Below are 19,059 nucleotides of genomic sequence, written 5' to 3'. Positions count from 1 at the left end.
CAATATATCTTTTTTGAGATGAGGCAACCACATCTTTATGCAGTATTCAAGATGTGGGCGTACCATGGATTTATATAGAGGCAATATGACATTTTCTGTTTTATCTATTACCACGAAATTTGTAATCCTTTTTGATGCAATAAAATTGCAACAGCTCTTTGTGTGTGTCACTCCTGTTGGGCTGCAGCTGGAATGGGTGGGATCTGGGGGGCTGCCTGTTGGAAGCTTGAGAAGTTTCTGCTTCCTTTTTCCCTCCTGTGGAGGATCACAGTGCATCACCCCCTTTCAAACAGAAGGAGACAGAGCATGTTTGGAGCCAGAGGTTTATCTTCTCCTGGGGACAGGCTCACAAGACAAACGCTGCTTTCGCTATGGTGTCCAAAGAGTCAACACAGCACTGGCCGGAGACATTGATGGTCTAAAGCCACATTCTGAGTGACTAGATGGACCTTTATAAAGGAATCATTCATGCACCAGCTCCCCAGTGGTGCTCATCACTAGGACACAGACACTATCTGCACCCACCGTGTTCAATGGGAGGAAGAGCAATAGCACTCTTGGATATTGGGCCACAAAGAGCAGCTGAGCTTCTTGGTTGGGGGAGGGGTCCCAAAAGTTCAGGGACCCATAAAGAAGAAGGGAGAAATGGGGCTTAGAACCTTTGCCTAGGGTTTGTCTGCCTTTGTCTAGGAACTATTTTTCCAAGTGGAAGGATCAGTTTTCTAAGCAAGCCATATCCTGTGTTTAAAAAATCTGAGTTTGCAATTAAAATGACTGTGACACCTGGGCCAGGACACAGGCCCGCTGGGTACTAGGGCAGTTTCAACCGCCTTCTGGTGCCACTGCTCTGCCTTATTTACTATGAGAAAATACCATCCTGCACAACTACGGAGGGAGCAAAGCCATGTGTGTCTCCCAGGGCATGGCAGAGCTGGGCAGTGTGAGAGATTTGGCACATGGAGACAGAGCCCGGCCTGGCTAAGACTTGCCTCTTTCTTACTGAAAACCTGGGGGCTGTTTCTTCTACCTCTACTTCAAAAGACCATTCCCAGGCTGTCCAGTGCGCGTGGAGTGAAGGAAGCCCCCTGCTGGGACAGCGCTACGGGGCCCTGGGTCTTTATTACCGACTGATGTGTCCGCCGGGGCTTTTCACTGCGCCCCACGAACTCCCCCTCCCCTCCCCTGGAAGTTCAGTCTGAAGACCCTGCGGGGCTGGAGCCTGAGAGCAGTGAGCGCGGACGAAGGGGTGAAGGCCAGAGCAATTAGCGCTGAGCCCCTGTCCGGTCCACGCGCGCAGGAGTAAAATCGGATCCGCGGGGCAAAAGGCCAGACAGCGCCCGCGGGTATCGAACCCCCGGAGGGGCTGGGTTTTCAATGAATTGAAGTCGCGAAGGAACCGCTGAGCTAAAGCCGGCCCGAAAGCATTTCCTCTCCGAGAGCTCTAAGAGTTCTCAGTGGGGCGGGGCCATGCAAATGACTAAAGCGAGAGATTGAACGTTATAGGGTCCTGGAAGGGGAAAGGCCAACCCAGCGCCTACCGCAAGCGCCTGGCTGAAACGCATCCACTACTCCCCAGCCAGGACCGATCCATGCCAAGATGGCGGCGCCCAGAGAGGTAAGTACGAGCCAATTCTATCAGAGCCGGTTAGGGTGACCAGAAGTCCCGATTTTATAGGGACAGTCCCGATATTTGGGGCTTTGTCTTATATAGAGTCCTATTACCCCCCACCCTTTGTCCCGATTTTTCACACTTGCTGTCTGGTCACCCTAGAGCCGGTCACTCTGTCCCTTCTTTTCATGACCCGAACCGGCAGCCGCATCAGAGAGAGAGAGAAGCTGCTGGTGGGGAACGGGGGACAGGAGGCTGCTCGAGGCTTTTGGCGCAGGGTAACGGGAGGAAACTTTTCTTCCCCCCCACCCCCTTTGGAGCAGGGAAGGGAGGTTTGTATCCCTCATTACCCGATTCAGCAAACCTGGACATCGGCTCCCTGCCTCCCAGCACGAGGACAGGCTTGTCACTGCACTCGTGGGCAAGCAGATTAGCTCGATGTTCCTGCCAACGCGCTCAGGAGAGGAGTTAAAATGATTAGGGGTATGGAACAGCTTCCATCTGAGGAGAGATTTAAAAAACTGGGACTTGTCAGTTTGGAAAAGAGATGACTAAGGGGGTATATGATAGAGGTCTATAAAATCACGACTGATGTGGAGAAAGTAAATAAGTAAGTGTTATTTACGCCGTCTCATAACACAAGAACTAGGGGTCACCAAATGAAATTAATAAGCAGCAGTTTAAAACAAACAATAGGAAGTATTTCTTCACACAATGCACATTCAACCTGTGGAACTCCTTGCCAGATGATGTTGCGAAGACCAAGATTATAACTGGGTTAAAAAAAGAATTAGATAAGTTCATGGAGGATAGGTCCTTCAATAGCTATTAGCCAGGATGTTTGCCAGAAGCTGGTGATGGGATGGATCACTTGACGATTACCTGTTCAGTTCATTCCCTCTGAAGCACCTGGCATTGGCTACTGTGGGAAGACAGGATACTGAGCTAGATGGACCCTTTGGTCTGACCCAATGTGGCCATTCTTATGTAGTAGCTACTAGAGTTGGTATTTTAAATATCATTAGCCTCCAGAGTTAATGTTTCATTGAGATGAATGGGCTACTGAGAACTCTTGTTACAGGCTGCCTATAGGCCTGGGTGGACCTGCCTATGTGTTAATGTTTGAGTTGCACTTGAAAAGTTTTTTTCACGGGCATCAGTGCTACTGACTTGATGGCTTGTTTGTGTTGTTTCTAAAAGGAGTGCTGAGATTCCTGAGCATGATTCTACAGCAATTAGTTTGTCCCCCTTATTCCTGGGGCCCTGACCTGCTTGTATCATATCTGGCTTTCGCTGGCGTTGTCTATCTGCACTTTTGATTCAGTACATTCACCTCTTCAACTGTGTCTACACATGAACTCACACTGACTCGCACTGGTCTAACCAAAGGGGTGTTTTTAAAGTGATTCAGTTACACCACAGCAAACCCCTTTATGGACACACTTATATTGATTTACAGGGACTTGCACTCATTTAACTAAACTGGTTTTTACACAGATTTAGTTAAACTAGTCCAATTTCTTTGTGTAGACCAGGCCTAAGACTCTGTCCACACTGCAGTAGAAGGGCTGTGTTAACTGATTCCATTTTTATAAACAGTAGGTGTTCCTTTCCCATCCCCTGCGGGTCCTTAGCAGCAACTCTTCTTCCTCAATGGAGCCCAGTAGCCCTGCCCTTCTCTTTGTGCCCTATGGAGGACCCAGGGACATATTATCTTCTCTTTGACCTGCTGTGAGGGGAGCAGCTGTCATAGTTCAGGACAACTGCACCTGTTTTCCCTCTCTGCTGGGTGGAGGCACGTGTCTCTCTCCCTCCTGACTGGGGTTTTTCTTGGCTTCACAGTTCCCTACCTACACTGTGTTATTCCCAGTGAGCCAGGCAGCCTAGACAGGCCAGTGGCTGTACTTTGCTCTTCCTCTTCAGAGGCTTTAAACTGTGTAATTGTGCACAGTTACAAGTTACCCCACAACTCTTTTCTAAGCAAACACATTTATTCTGAAGATGAAAGCATTATAGAGAAAACACATTAAAACAAAGAATGCTAATAAGCTTTCCAGAGATCACCCCCTCACTCCAACAAGGGCTCTGGTGAAGTCAGACCTTCAAAGCCCACAAAGGGGTTTTTCTGTGGCTACAAGTTCATAACTAGGGCCCTACCAAATTAATGGTCCATTTTGGTCAATTTCACGGTCAAAGGATTTTAAAAATAGTAAATTTCATTATTTCAGCTATTTAAATCTGAAATGTCACGGTGTTGTAATTGTAGGGGTCCTGACCCAAAAAGGAGTTGTGGGGAGTCGCAAAGTTATTGTGTGTGGGGGTTGCAGTACTGCTACCTTTACTTCTGCGCTGCTGCTGGCGGCGGCGCTGCCTTCAGAGCTGGGCAGCTGGAGAGGCAGCTGCTGGCATGGTATGATATTGCCACCCTTACTTCTGCGCTGCTGTCTGCAAAGCTGGGCCCTCAGTCAGCAGCAGCCACTCTCCATCTGCCCAGCTCTGCAGGCAGCAGCGCAGAAGTAAGGGTGGCATGGTCTGGCATTGCCACCCTTGCTTCTGCGCTGCTGCTGGTGGAGTGCTGCCTTCAGAACTGGGTGCCTAACAAACAGTTGCTAGCCTCCGGCTGCCCAGTTCTGAAGGCAGCGCAGAAGTAAGGGTGGCAATACCACAATCCCCCCCTAAAATAACCTTACAACTCCCCTGCAACTCCCTTTTGGGACAGGACCCCCAATTTGATAAACACTGGTCTCCCCCGTGAAATAAGTATAGTATAAGGTAAAAGCACACAAAAGACCAGATTTCCGGTCCGTGACGTGTTTTTTCTTGGCTGTGAATTTGGTAGGGCCTTATTCATAACAGCTTCAGCCCAGAACAAGTAAATCCGTGAATAGGTTAGTCTGTCCTTTGTACAGCCTGGGCCTTTGATCTTCAGATTTTGGAAACAGATAAGCAGTAGACAATTATCCTTTCCTCAGGATATAGCTGTAGGGGGCTTTTGCATAACTAGAGTTGAGAATTTGCATTTTCCTCCCTTAGAGATTCCCCCACTTGACACTGTCTGTCCAAAAGCTCATTCTGGGCTCATTATTCAGTATGGTCCTTGGAAGTTCCATCTCCCCTCTAGCAAGGTCACATACAATCCTCGATAACACATAACCTTTATGTTTGATACAGTGGACTCAAAAGATACTTAGTTCAATGGGATTTTTCCAGGCTGTAGCAGGAAATAGTCATATTTGTCATAGTAGCATCTCCTGGGTCCTGGCCCCAGCGGACATTTCTTGCTGGGGCTGGAGTGGGCCCATTTGTCTTGAGTGTGTTCCCTTGGTTGTAGCTGATTGGAGGCAGCGCTTGCGACCTGCTCCCCAGGATGCACCTTCCCTCACTTAAATCTGATGATCTCTTTCTCCTTCCACCCAGGGAACGTCTCAGGAGCTGGAGGCAGCTGTGGAGGAGGAGGAAGATGCAGGGCACATGCAGGTCGGCTCCCCCCTTTGGGTGCATGTTGGATGGGCAGTGGGGGCTCTACTGGTGTCCCCATGTATGTGGGGAGGGTTCAGTAGTGGGGAATCCTAAGCCCTGCTAGCAGCCCCTGTGTGCGCATGGGGGAGAGTGGAACTGAGTGTCCTGGTGGTGCCTTGGCTGACCATCTAGCTCATGTCTCTTTACCCCACAAAGGCAGATCCGGAGCAGGAGGAGCCGGAGCCCAGGCTCCGAGAAACCCCAGAGGACATCTCCTTTGAAGCTGCTGCCAACACCATTGCTTTCCACCCCAGCCAGGACATCCTTGCAGCTGGCGATGTGGACGGCGATGTCTATGTGTGAGTTGGATCTATCTGAGAGAAGAGCACCGTGTAGATAATCAGCAACAGGCAGTGCAACCAGGGAGCTGCAAGGAAATCCCCGGGGTCAGCACTGCCCAAGAGGCAGAGAGAGAGAGGCCCCTATGGGGTGTATACTATGGGTAGGGGTCTGTGACCCCATGGCCCATTCAGCCCCACCCCACCACTGTCGATAGAAGCCAGGCTCAGCTGCTGGAGGTGACAGTGCTGGGAGAAGCCTGGGGTTTGGGGAGAGGCTTCCTGTGGAGAGTGATGTGTGTTTAGAGGTGATTTTTTCCATGCTCCAAGGCTAAGTTGGCTTGAAAAAACCACTTATCTCTGCAGAGGAAGATTGGGGCTGGGCAAAGCTGCTTCCAATATCTGAGCATTGGCATTTGGGATGCTGTAGCTGGGGACACATCATCCTTCCTCTGCCAAGGGCTTAGCCTGGGAACAGGTTCCTGGCTGGCACTGCTCCATTTCATCACTTGACGGTGCCATAAATCTGTCTTGCACTCACACAGGTGTAGCGCAAGGTCTCTGCCTCTCACTGCACCTGCCATCTGTCCCATCTGCAATGGTGGCTCTCCAGTGACCTGACTTGGAAGGCATTAGATTAGATTTCTAGGGAACCTGCCCGGTATGTTCCAGACGTTCACGGTCCCTCACAATCCCACTGGTTTGGAGATTGGTCTCCTACTAGCCATGGGGAGTCTCCAGTTCCTGATAGTGAGTACTGGGAAGCAAGGGGACTTATGGGAGCTGACCCTCAATGCTGAGGTGCAACCTGTTCCTTTCCCATCACACAGCTGGGGCTCCTGCTCCACCGGGATCTTTTTTCTTCCATGTGAATCCAGCTCCTCAGACCTCTGACTCCTGTTTCCCTTCCACCTCTGGGGGCTGGCGGTCCCCCAGCAATTTGGACATGGCACATCCTCCCCCTTCTCCAGTCCTGCACCATGAAAGCCCCCTCTGGACACAGACCTCCCCATTCAAGGCACCAGGAGTCCCTGAACTTGGATCTGAATGGTCCTTCCACGCGGAAAAGCTGTGCTCCTCAGCTGGAAGGGCAAGACAGGGAGCAGCTTCCCACTGACATCACCTTAACACACATGCTTTTGTTTCAGGTATTCGTACTCTTGCCTGGAGGGTGGGAACCGGGAGCTCTGGTCCTCGGGACATCACCTGAAATCCTGCCGGGAAGTGTCCTTTTCCCACGATGGACACAGTGAGTGCACTTCCCTTCGACTTTCTCACACCATTGTAGCGACCTGTGCAGACTCACTGGGTGGAGGTCAAGCTAGCAAGGAGGATGCCTTTCTCTGTCTTCCGGGGAGAAGCTCCTCTCCTTGCACCCTGGAAGGGGGGCTGCTGAGCCTGTCTGGGTCTCAGCCATGCGGCAGTGTGAGGAATTTGCTGGAGTTTGCTTAGAAGTCTCTCAGCCAATTGCTGAGCAGGCCCAGCTGTGCTTGGCTCAGAAAATGTGCTGAGCTCCCAGCCTGTGGATGAGATCTCCCTGCAATCAGCTGTGCCTGGGAGTGAGGGGTCCAGAGAGACTGGGATGCATGGGGGGGAGTGTGGAGAGGCAGGGCCGGGGCTGCTTGACTGTTGGACAGTGACTGCTCAGAGCCATGCAGTCAGTCTGTACTGTGGAGACTAGAGATCCGAGAGGTGTGGCGGGGGCAGGGCTCCCAGGCTGAGACTCTCCCATGCTGCCCTTTCTACTCCCTCACCAGACTTCCAAGGGTTTCCTCCCTGTAGCTCAGAAGTCCCATTCTGCCACGATGTTTCTGTGCCCTAACACACTGCGCTACGCTGTTCCAGGGCAGGGCTAGGATCCTGGCTGGCTTCATGGCCACAGAGCCCAGGAGTAACAGCGATCCTGCCGGAATCCTGCTGGTGAGGGATAAGCACAGGACATGGGCACTGGAGTTGGGTAACTCGGTGTCACTCCTGCTGCTCTGGTTGCTGGATGGGCTGGGGGTGTTGAATGTATACTGTGTGTCTTGTCCCCAGAGCTCTTCACCGTGTCTAAGGATAAATCCATCCACATTCTGAACGTGGAGGAGGGCCGACTGGTGACACGCTTCTCCAAGGCTCACAGGTATGTGTCTATAGGGGATTCCCGGCTCCACGCAGCCCTGCCCTGCCCAGCCCAGCGAGGGCCTCCTGGGAACTGGCTGCCTAAGCTCCCTAGAGCAGGCGAGTGGTTCCTCCCTGAGTGTCCTTTGGCTCAGCGCTTCCACTAGAGCTGGCTGCTCCCCTTGGCAGAGAGCTGGTCTCCCGTGCACGCACGCTTGCCCATCATATCATCCCTGACGCTCAGTGCTGCTTGGTGCTGGCTGGGCCATATGTGGGATGGGGAGAAGGGAAATCTGCCCTAAGGCTGCCCTGCCTGGTGGGGCTGTCAAAGACTCAGATGGAACGCTGGGGCAAAGAGCAGGCCAAATGACCAAACCCCCTGGAGCCGGCCATGGGGCCAGGACTGTAGTGACAGCCCGCTGCGTCCGGGTGGCCACCGGTCACTCTCTACTGACCCCTCTGGCCGAGTTGGGCTGCAGGAACTAGCTCTGGAGGAAGCTGGTTTCCTCCTCCCCCACACACGCTGATAGGAGGTACTGCCCTCTCCAGATGGCCCCCTTGAGAGGGTCAAGAGCTCCTGGGGAGCTCTCTGCTGCCTGAAAATGGGCTCCTTCCATGTTCCCTCACCCTAGGAGCACCCAGCATGCTGGGGGTGCCAAACTCCCCCCTCCCCCAGATCCCACCTGTGCTCAGTACCGTGGCTAGAGCTGCCATGTAGTCAGACCTCCCTGGCAGGGCCTTTGAATGGCAGATGGCTCTCTGAGGTGCCTCCGGTCCCTGCCACAGCATGGAGCATCTCATAGGGTTGCCTCATGTAGAAGGGTTCTCTCAGTCCCCGACGTTCTTGGTGACTGGGGCAGGGGTCTTCACAGCTCAGCCCTCAACAGCCTGCTGGTGATAGACGAGCACCTCTTTGCCACGGGGGACGATGGTGGGATGCTGAAGGTGTGGGACCTCCGCAAAGGCACAGCCATCATGGAGATGCAGCAGCACGAGGAGTACATCAGCGGCATGGCCATAGACGAGAACAAGAAGCTCCTGCTCACCACCAGGTGATGTTGGGCTCCTCAGCCATGTGCGCCGGGGTGCCTGCGGGCACATCAGGCAGCAAAGCCTGCTCTGGGGGGCCTGAGAGCAGCTCCCCTAGGGGGAGAGCAGGTTTGTTCGTACCTCGTTGGTTCTGCTTGTCTAATGCAGATGGCACAGTTGTCTTCACTGTTGAAGGAAGGGGTAAGTGCTATTATCACCATGGCCCCAGACCCTTTGTAATCATTGGAGTTTGTTGTACTTCTCATCCTGGACAATCCCAAAGGGGGGGGATCACTTATACCCTCTCTCTGAAGTGTGCAGCCACCTCTGGGGGGTATAAAGGTAACACTTGCCAGTTTAGGACAGGAAGTGAGGAATCCCGTGTCTAAGTGAGTGCAATGTACCACTTTGATTCCCACAGCGGCGATGGAACCATGGGTGTCTTCAACATCAAGAGACGGCGCTTTGAGCTGCTCTCAGAGCCTCAGAGTGGAGACCTGACGTCCGTCGTGCTGATGAAGGTAGGTGCTCACGGGCCACCTGTGTGACTGTCCTTCATGTGGGGGCAGCCATACAGAGCCAGGCTTCCCTGCCTCAGCACTGAGCTGTCCCAGACGTGGGCAGTGGTGGGCGCTCCAGTGCCGTTTAATATTCAGCCATGAGCTCAAAGGTCCCTGCTGAGTTAAACATGTGGACTCCTTTGACTAAGAGGAAAGGAGCCCATTCTGTCACACTCCCTGTGCTGTCGGCCTCTGACGTAAGCACTCCCTGCTAGAGAGTCCGTGTGGGGAGGGGAGGGTCCTGTCCTGAGCTACTGCTTTTTCAGCTCCGCCTCATTCACTTCTTGTCCAGAGGGGGAAGAAAGTGGCGTGCGGCTCTAGCGAGGGGACCATTTATCTCTTCAACTGGGACGGTTTTGGTGCCACTAGCGACCGCTTTGCAGTGAAGGCTGAGTCTATCGACTGCATGGTCCCAGTCACGGAGAACGTCCTGTGCACAGGTTCCATCGATGGAGTCATCAGGTTAGAGAACCCAGTGCTGGCTCCCAGCAGGGAGGCTGGGAAAAGGGGGCTGCCTGCCTTGCTTTTGCGAGCAGGGCTGAGAGGACGTTATGAACTTCTGCTTGGAGGATCTACAGGGTGTGAATAGCAGGGAGAGTGGGGGGAGAAGGGTCAAGGGGTTAGGAGTATTGGGGTGGAATTAAGCAAAGGGAAAATGTAGGCAGACTATCAGGAGATACACCTCTACCCCGATATAACGCTGTCCTCAGGAGCCAAAAAATCTTACCATGTTATAGGTGAAACCGTGTTATATCGAACTTGCTTTGATCTGCCGGAGTGTGCAGCCCCGCCCCCCGGAGCACTGCTTTACCAAGTTATATCCGAATTTGTGTTATATCGGGGTAGAGGTGTATTTGCCAAAGGCAAATGCAGTCGTGGAATAATATGCCAAGGGAAGAGGTGGGAGCCCTATGAGTAGGGCACCATTACAAGCAGACAGAGCAAAGCCCTGGCAGAAGTACTGCAAGGGAATCTCCTGCCCTGATGCTGGGGGATGGACTTCAGACAGCCTACTGGGTTGGATCCCCCTGGGTGCCTCCATGAAAGGGCTGTTGGTGGGAACTCTTGGGAGCTGTGCTGCTAACGCCATGAAGGCAGTTAAACTGGAAGGAATCAAAACCCCAGGCTGGCCTCGCTGTGCGTTCAGGGCTGTTCCTACTGTTCCCAGTGCATTTCCCTTCCTGGGTTCTGGCGTTCAGCACCGTGCGGCTGTTGCTGCTGGATTTGGATTCCCAGGGGATGTTTACATTAAATTCTCACTTCACTGTCAGGAATTATCTCCTTGGAGATGGATCTATTGAACTTACTTACTAAGCCCTGAATTTGGGGCTTAAACCACTTGGCACTTTCCCTCTTCTAAGCTCTCAGCATCCCAGAGGACCCGCATCTGGTAGGTGGGTAGTGATTGGGTAGCATACAAGGTTACTGGACAGTTGGCCCTGTATTATAGTCTTCTAATCTCTTAGTGTCCCAGAACACCTCCTCTTGGTGGGTGGGTTGGCTAGAGTACCACGCATAGTTACAGCGGAGCTGGCCCTCCATTAATCAAGCTTCTGTTCTTGTCTCAGGGCGGTGAATATCTTACCTAATCGGGTGATAGGCAGTGTTGGACAGCACCTGGGGGAGCCCATTGAACAGCTGGCCAAGTCCCACACCGGTCAGCTGCTGGCCAGCTGTGGCCACGACCAGAAGGTGAAGTTCTGGGACATCTCATCACTCTGCTCCGTGGTGGTGGATGATTACCGGAAGAGGAAGAAGAGTGGGCAGCTGAAGGCCCTGAGCAGCAAAGCCTTGGGTGGCAGAGAGGACTTCTTTGCTGACCTGAGAGAGGAGGCAAAGGCACCGAAGGAGGAGCAGGAGAAGGAGAGCGACAGTGATGACAGTGACTGACGGAAGCCCAGTGGCCTCTGGGAGATTCCATGGCCAGAAAGCTCCGTGGGGATATGGACTATGAAGCCAGCAGATTCTACAGCTGTGGGAAGGATGCGTCCTCACTGTGTTGTGGAAGAAGCTGGAGGCCGAGCTCATTTTCCCATAGAGGACTGGCTCATCTGGGAGTGTTCCTGCAGGCCAGAGTGCTAGCAGGGCCCTTGGTGCAGCTGAGCTGACGAGGCGCAACGTCCTTCTCTGTGTTCCTCATTAAAGGCCGATGGAAGTCGTATGGGGAGAGGGGCTGGAGCCTCCTGCCAGCTGGGATCTCCAGGCTTTGTTTGGAAAGAAGCAACAGTCCTGATGGGGAAAGGAGTTTCTCCAGTTCTCTCTCTCCAGGAGGAAACAACATACCTTGGCCCCCTCTCCACGCTCTGCCCCAGCCCCTCCCTTGTGAGCTCTTATGAGCACTGGGTGCCTTATGGGACCAGGGCTGAGCCCTGAATTCCTTCCCCACTCCTGCTGGTTGGCAGGAGCCTGGAAGTGAATGTGGTGGTCTGTGGTCCAGGAGCTCTCTCCAAACTCCTTTGTGCACCAAAGAATCCCTGCAGTGAACAGTGTGAATTCCAGCCCCTCTGCATGGAGCACTGGGCCAGGGCCCTAGAGCATCTGGCTGTGCTGGTCTAAAGCAGGTGCCTGAGCTCTGGGTGCTGCCTGTGGGATGACACAGCAGAGGGTTCCCCGTTGCTCATGTGTCACCAGAGATGCTGAAAGCCACTTTCTCAGAACTGCTGCTTAGGCACCTGTTGTAACGAGATGTGGGACAAGGAGAGGAGTGGGAAGAAGAATCCCCCCCGGCTGCCAGCTGTGTTTCACACCGACCTCCTCCCTGGCCTCTTGAAGTTTGCTACAAAGTACTGAGCTCAGAGCCCCTTTGCTGGCCCAGGCGATATGGGCACTGCTGCCAGCTGTATTTCTGTCAGGCCAGGCTCTCCCCAGCTACCCTCACAACTTCTCCTCCCTCTAAAGGTGTCTTCAAGAAAAACAACAGCTTCTCTCCAAGCTGAGAAGATTCATGTAGACAAGAAACTTGGACAAGCCACAGTGCAGGGCCCAGGTACTGCCTATCTGAGGAGAGTGACTGATTCCCATTGTGAATTTGTATGTGAATAAACCATCAGGAAGCCTCTGTCCCGAGCTGATCAGGGTGTAAGTGATAATCCAGCAGAGTTTGCTGTTAGAACATTCTGGCAGTACTAGTAGGGTTACCATTCGTCCGGATTTTCCCGGACATGTCCGGCTTTTTGGGTTAAAAATAGCATCCAGGGGGAATTTGTAAATAGCTACAAATGTCCGGGATTTTCCCCCCCATGCAGAGCGCTGCAGGGCGGCAGCCAGAGCCCTTCCCCCGCAGCTTCAGATCAGCTGCCGGAGTCCAGCCCGGCCAATGTAGAGCTACTCCCCTCCCCACCCTCCCTGCATTCTCAGATTGCTGGCCCGGCCGTTCGCATCGGGCTTCAGCAGCTCCTCCTCCTCCCCCCCTTCTCCTCCCCTGCTCCCCCTTCACTGCTGCCCAGTGCCTCGCTCCGGCAGCACTGTGCGGGGGCAGGGACCGGGTTGTGTGTTGCGCTGGGGAGCGCAGCCACGTGTCCGGCTCCGCACGGAGCCCGACGTGCTGTTCTGAGCGACAGGGTAAGGGGGCCAGGGGGCTGGAGAAGGGGCAGGGGGTTTCTGGATGGGGCAGTCAAGGGACAGAGAGTAGGGGGGATTTGATTGGTCAGGGGTTCTGGGAGGGGGCTGTTGGGGCGGGGGTGTGGACAGAGGTTGAGGCAGGCAGGGAGCAGAGGGGGTTGGATGGGTCGGGAGTTCTGGGGGTCCTGTGAGGGGAGCGGGGAGCGGTTGGATAGGGCATGGGAGTCCCGGGGGTCTGTTTGGGGGCGGGGGTGTGAATATGGGGTGGGGGTGTGGATAAGGGTTGGAGCAATCGGGACAGGTAGGGTCCTAAGGGGGCAGTTAGGGTGGGGGGTTCTCAGGAGGGGGCAGTCGGGACAAGAAGCAGGGAGGCTTAGATAGGGAATGGGGTCCTAGGGGGCAGTTAGTGGCAGGGTTCCCAGTCAGGGGACAAGGAGCGGGGGAGGGTTGGGAGTTCTGAGGGGGGGCAGTCAGGGTGGGAAGTGGGAGGGAGTGGATGGGGGCAGGGCTAGAGTGGGGCTCCCCCCCCCCCCCCCGACAGTGTCCTCGTTTTTGATTGTGGAAATATGGTAACCCTAAATACTAGTCTAACAGTGAGAGTGTGTGTGACTGACAACCACACTGCTGCTGCTATGGTATCTGCTGACCAGGAGAGTGCGCGCTGTTTTCCGCATGTGTCTCCTTAGTGGGTCTCCTGGGAAACGGGGGAGCGGATTGGCAGAGATTGGGGGCAGGAGTTTTGTACTGCAGTCAGAAGGCGTGGGGACAGGGATGTGACCCAGTAAGTTACCACAAGGCCTTTCACCTCTGGCCTCTACAGGCTGGGGGAATGCCCAAAAGAAACAACAGACATCTTGGCTCTCCTGACTATGGGGGCTGGCCTGACATTCCTTACTCAGGTTGACAGCCTGTGGGGCTGGTTGTCACCGGGGATGGGGTGGGGGGAGGGGGAGACATGTGGTGGGGAGAGAAGCCCCATGGGAGGGGGAGTGCAGTGGGCCCAGGTGTCTGGCTGTTGCACCCCCCCCTTCAGTGTCAGCTTCCATTCCCGCATGCAGAGCCACTGCAGGCCTCCATTCAGGATAGTGATTTTCCCAGCACTCTTTTGGCTAGTGCCAGGCTGTCCGTGTTACCAAAGAGCAACTTAGTGTGGGGGGGAGGGACACCCTAGAGCCCAGACCAGGAACCTAGTGTGGCCCTGCAGACAGGAGCTGAGATTTTCCAATGTGCATCTGACCTGTGTGAATGGGTCAGGTTGCCTATGCCCCTGTGTGCATCTGGAAACCCAAGAAGTGGGGCCTCATGCTCTGGGGCTGCCCCATCTGTACAAAAGATGAGGGCAACTATGGGGCCCATTTAGCCCTAAGAAGAGCAGTTTCTGCCTTTGGCTGGGGAGGTGTGAAGGGGAGAGCTGGAAGCCTGTGAAGTTAGGTTTCTTGCCCTAAGAAGAGTGGAGCTGTAGGTGAGCTAGTGCTGTTGCTGTGGTGAAGACAGCTCTCTGCTAGTCTTGAGATGTCCAAGGCAGCCTTGTGGCACCAGGTTCCTTCTCAAGACAGGAAATGCGGCCTCCTGGCTTCTCACCACCAGGAATAATGAGAGCCTCTTGTGGAGGGGCTGGGGCTGGCTGACCTGTGCCCCTCTGGGGATAGCCCTGCCCTTCTAAGCGGCCTGGAAGGGAACAGTTTAAGCAGCAGCGAGCCAGACCCTGAGTTCAGGGAGGTTCTTTTTACCTGTGTCACTTTTTAAATGGGCAGAAAGTGGCACAGGGACTGATTTGGGCTGGCGCTGGAGTAGATCCCTTTGCGTGGCATTTGTGCTGCAGGAGCTGGGAGCTGAGCACCGGGGATCTGGGGAACGGACGAAGCCTTGCCAAGCTCTTCGCTATGTGTAGTTGCTGGGGAGGCGAGGAAGAGAAGGTGCCATTGTCTAGGATACAAGAGGGAGTTCATGCAGTTGAGGTTATAGGAAGGATGTACTAGCCTTGAAGACAGACCCTCTGAGCTGGGCAGGCTGCAATGCTCACAGACCTTCATCCAAACCTGGTTAGGAGGAGCCCCACCCCCGCCTGCCTTCCCTCCTCTGCTTCCTCTTCTCCCTCCCCCTCCCCCTCTGACACCAAGCTGCCGTTAGACCTCCGACTTCCCAGCCTGCCTGCCTGCCCTCGCTAACCCCAGCAGAATTGTTGGTAATTTGAAAAAGTCTGGTTCAGGGTGAACAAAATGGGTTGGGTTTTTTTGAGTATTTGTAAATGCCTAGAGTCACAAAATGGCCAGTGGAGGCGCTGCTGTCCCTTCCACCCTTAAACATGTTAGCCCAGTGGATAGACACTCAGCTGGGATGTGGGAGACCGAGGTCTGAATCCTCACTTTGGGCTAGGGCTCTAAACACAGGTGCCTGCCCTTCCAAGTGCCTGCCCTAACCCCAAGTTATTGGCATGAGGTGCTCTCAGTCTCTCCTACAGAAGCTGTTCCACTTTGTGTTATTAACTATTCTTTGGAGTAGAGGGCTGGGACTGGAACCTCAGTCTCCCAAGTGAGTGCTCTGGCCATTGGGCTGTAGAGTCGTTCTCACATTCGTATGCTGGTCTAATGACTATTCAGGCATTTTACCCAAAGTGGAACAGCTTCAAAGGAGAGATTGGGAGAGATCCACATACAAATAGCCTCGGTCCAGAGCAGGGAGTTGAACCTTGGTCTCCCACATTACAGGGAAGCATGCTAGCGACTGGGCTAGAGATTATATGGTGTGGGGAAGGGTACAAGCTCCACCATCTCCTATGGTGTGAATGGCACCTAAATCCCCTGGTGAATCAGGACAACAAAAAATGTACAGGCTAAAACTATCTGGCAAATTCATGTCAAATCTGTGAATATAAGAGGGTTAAAAAAAATAACTAGATAAGTTCATGGAGGAGGATAGGTCCATCAATGGCTATTAGCTAGGATGGGCAGAAATGGTGTCCCTAGCCTCCGTTTGCCAGAAGCTGGGAATGAGCGACAGGGGATGGATCACTCGATGATTACCTGTTCTGTTCATTCCCTCTGGGGTCCCTGGCAATGGTCCCTGTCGGAAGACAGGATACTGGGCTAGATGGTCCTTTGGTCTGACCCAGTATGGCCGTTCTTATGTTCTTAATAGTTTTGGGTCAACAGAAACTGCATTTTTTTTTTTTTGGCTATTAAACTATTTGTCCCCAAAAAAATTGCCCAGCTCTAATCTAACACAGTTTGGTTAATGCAGTTCTCAGAAAACAATTTGTTTCTACAACAGGGAGGGAGATGAGGCTGGAGCCCTGCTAGCGGGACTCGGAACATGAGCAGGCTCTGGCTGTGCCTGGGAAGCAGAGAGAACCACGTTCTGGGTAACCAGGCTCTGATTCGCTTGGCCTGGTTACAGCTAACCCTGTTGGGGCACTCGCACAGCAGCGAGTTCCCGGCAGGAATGGCAGCTCTGCTGGCTTGTCCATGCTGCATGGCAGTGTTTGTATCAGTGCATGCTGGGAAAAGGTGGCTATAACTCCACAGAGCAGCTGGTGCCAGGGCAGCCATTTCCCAGAGTGCAGTGCACAACCTGGGAGAAAGGAGGACTGGCTAACCTGCTTACATGGACACACAGGCAGATGCCACAGGCATTCTTGTGCACAGGGTATAAACACAATAACACCCATGCAGTTAGGAGCTGTGAGTTAGCCATGTCGATGTGGACATGAGCCATATATGAAGTCAAACATGTGCCAACCTGTTAAAACTCAGTAAGTCCTCGTGCGTTCAAATATGATGGAGCTGGGAACCTAGTTCTGACATGGTTCCAGCGTGTAGGGTATGTAGGACCTCAGCTTTGTTTCCCTACATGGGCGAATGCCTTGGACGTACTCATTGATTCATAGAGTTTAAGGCTAGAAGGGACAATTAGCTCAGCTAGTCTGATCAGTACATTACAGGCCATGATATTCACCCAAATGTCCCTGTTGCTTTAGTCAAACTAAAGTATTTTAGCCCTCAATAGACTCAACTTTTTGTGTGCCACAGGCAGAGAACAGGACAGACTGAGATGCCACCTGCCTGAGACCCCTGTAACGGCAGGGAATTGATCAGGTGACAATATGGCCAGATGATCCGGGGATCCATGCTACAAAGGAAGATGAAACACACACCCGCGAGGCCCCAGACAATCTGACATGGGGAAATTCCTTCCTGACTCCAGACCTAGCAGTCAGTTAGACCTGAGCATGTGAGCAAGACTCACCAGCCAGGCATCTAAGAGTGATTCTCTGTACCACCTCACAGCACTAGCCCACCACAGCTGGTAGCCCACCTCTAGCTGTGGTCCATCTCTGATGCTTCACCCCCACCCTTAGATTGTACTGGAGAGTGTTGTAACCAGGCGCTCTGACTCAGCTGTAATCTGGGCCTCCCCCGCTACAGAAATAGGTTCAAACCATTTTAGAACATATTCTGGTTTTTTTTCTTGTCTGTGTGACTGTGATGACCTGTTTCAACCCTAGTAGAAATGCTCCCTGCCTCCCAGTTGTCTGGTCAATTTCCACACAGGATGGTTTCTACCTTGCAGGGTGGGGAGGATGGACTGGCTGGCAGGAAGCTGGTGGCTGCAGATGAGGTTTATCTTGTAGGTGCCGCTGTGTGCTCTGCATGAGGCAAAGAGGCTTCCTGCGGTCTGGACTGTCCCTGGGTGTGTTGGCCCTGCTGCGATGATGGTGCAGGTGAAGCAGATTTGCTACATTTGCGTGGGCTACGTCCAGGGCCCCATGTGCAGTGTCATCGCCCAGATGTGCCCAGAAATCACTGTCACCGTAGTGGATGTGAACAAGGAGAGGATCCGGGCCTGGAACTTGGATCAGCTGCCTGTCTTTGAAGTATGGCTCAGCAAGGGGCCTGCATTCCAGTGACTGGGGCAGGGTATGGGGAAGGGCAGCCTTCTCGCTTTGATTGCTGCAGATCACTTGGTGGGGAGAAGGGACTCCCTGCCCCACCCTGGGCTGAGCTGACTCTCCACTGCAACGAGTGTGACTCCAGTCGTGGTAGAGGCTGCAGCACAGAGACCCCAGTGCCTTTTCAAAAGGTTTGTTTTATTAGCTCAGCACAAAAGGTGAATGAGAGCTGGTGGGTGGTTGAGTTTGTCTTGCTGCAATAACAATGCCCAGTAACCTGGGATTGCCCAGCGGGATTGGATTGGACTGGCCAGAGATGTGGCTGAGCCCGGCATCCCCTCTCCAGCAGCACGTAGCATCTGATGACTCAAAGGAAGCTGTTACCCCACAGTTATACCTGTAAGTGCATGTCTTGTCCCTGACACGCACCTCCCAGTTGGTGCCCTGCAGCACAAGGCCTGCAGTTCATCCTGGCCAGTGTCACTCTGCTGCTGGCCTCTCTAATTGGTGGGAATGAGTCCGGTCCCCTTGCCACCAAGAGCTCTGGCTGGGTGCTGATTGGTGCTTAGCTGGAGATGGGCCAGGGTGCTGGTGGGCTTCCATGTCATGTTCCTCGAGGTCCCATGCAGGTGACATTGTGAGGGGTGCTCTCCTCTTGCAGTCCCAGCCAGGTAGGGCCTTGCATAACTCAGTTTGAGAATCCCAGCCCCGGATGAGGTGGCTGCGGCTGAGGGTGTTATTGCTAAGCCCTTTCCCCCTCTATGTGTTGTACCAGGAGCTGGAGTACGAGAGAATCCACAAGGCGATGCTCAAACCAGCCTCTATCTTTGATGGCAGGAGAATCCTGGACAGTTTGCATGATTGGTTGCAGCAGTTAGGCTTTCAGGTACTTCATCTGCAGTGTGTGGGTGTGGATTCAGGCCACACTGTGTGGATGTGGATTCAGGACAGGGTGGCCATGGCAGGAGAAGGGAAAGGGTGGATGGGGAGGGTGCAGTGGGTTGTCTGGTGATGTGCACACTGCCCTCTGCTGAGTGCAGTTTGTACTGATCCCTATGGGTCCATTGGCTCCCGCTAGCAGAGCCCTGGGTTTTGGGTGCTGGAGGTGGTGGGTTTGGTTTCTCTGTGGCTTCCTCTTTCCAGGTGGAGACAATCGGGAAGATCAGCCAGAGAATCCTGTTCATGGCAAATGACACCAAGCTGGACCTACTGGCTCCCCCTAAAGAAAATTCCCTGCCTGGGATCACATGGTGTGACATGGACCAATCCTGGGGCTGAGATTGTAGCTGCACACAGGGACCCATCTGACCGCTGTGCCATCCTGTAGCTCCAGGGCTGACCCTGCTGGCAGGCCCTCCCACTGCAACCGGCTCAACCCAGCCAAAGCCCTGGTGGGCCTGTCCTGCCTAACATCCAAGCCTTGGCGGATGGCAAAACTGGTTCTAGGGCAGCTTTTTAACTGTTGCATTCACATAATTTGTGAACCTCAAAGTCCTTCACTTAACTTTTAAA

General features: G+C 53.5%; 1 protein-coding gene across 6 annotated transcripts; it reads left to right on the top strand.

Annotated features, from left to right (window-relative positions):
- The first annotated feature begins 1,079 nt into the window (after positions 1 to 1,079).
- On the top strand, positions 1,080 to 19,059 carry WDR55 (WD repeat domain 55). Of its 6 annotated transcripts, none has more exons than XR_006172303.2 (12): positions 1,773 to 1,941; positions 5,027 to 5,086; positions 5,285 to 5,427; positions 6,555 to 6,655; positions 7,444 to 7,531; positions 8,370 to 8,561; positions 8,960 to 9,059; positions 9,391 to 9,560; positions 10,667 to 12,084; positions 17,290 to 17,738; positions 18,323 to 18,433; positions 18,691 to 19,059. XR_006172303.2 is itself a non-coding variant. In XM_042840757.2 (9 exons), exons 1-9 carry the CDS (start codon positions 1,598 to 1,600, stop codon positions 10,986 to 10,988), a joined length of 1,194 nt encoding a protein of 397 aa, XP_042696691.1. In that variant the 5' UTR covers positions 1,080 to 1,597; the 3' UTR covers positions 10,989 to 12,156. The 6 variants fall into 6 exon arrangements, 4 of the variants coding, with proteins under 4 accessions (XP_042696691.1, XP_065410904.1, XP_042696689.2 ...); XR_006172304.2 differs by having other exon boundaries at positions 16,688 to 17,738; XM_042840757.2 differs by lacking the exons at positions 1,773 to 1,941; positions 17,290 to 17,738; positions 18,323 to 18,433; positions 18,691 to 19,059 and adding an exon at positions 1,080 to 1,615 and having other exon boundaries at positions 10,667 to 12,156.

Source organism: Chrysemys picta, chromosome 8 (genome assembly GCF_011386835.1).
Source record: "Chrysemys picta bellii isolate R12L10 chromosome 8, ASM1138683v2, whole genome shotgun sequence".
Taxonomy (NCBI): Eukaryota; Metazoa; Chordata; order Testudines; family Emydidae; genus Chrysemys; species Chrysemys picta.
Note: the sequence above shows the minus strand (reverse complement) of the source record. Positions and strands in the feature narration are given on the sequence as shown.

Coding starts and splice junctions, on each gene's coding strand:
- WDR55 (XM_042840755.2), top strand. CDS start 1,798: ATGACCCGAACCGGCAGCCGCATCAGAGAGAGAGAGAAGCTGCTGGTG. Junction 9,060..9,390: donor CGTCCGTCGTGCTGATGAAG/GTAGGTGCTCAC, acceptor CTTCTTGTCCAG/AGGGGGAAGAAAGTGGCGTG. Junction 9,561..10,666: donor TCCATCGATGGAGTCATCAG/GTTAGAGAACCC, acceptor TTCTTGTCTCAG/GGCGGTGAATATCTTACCTA.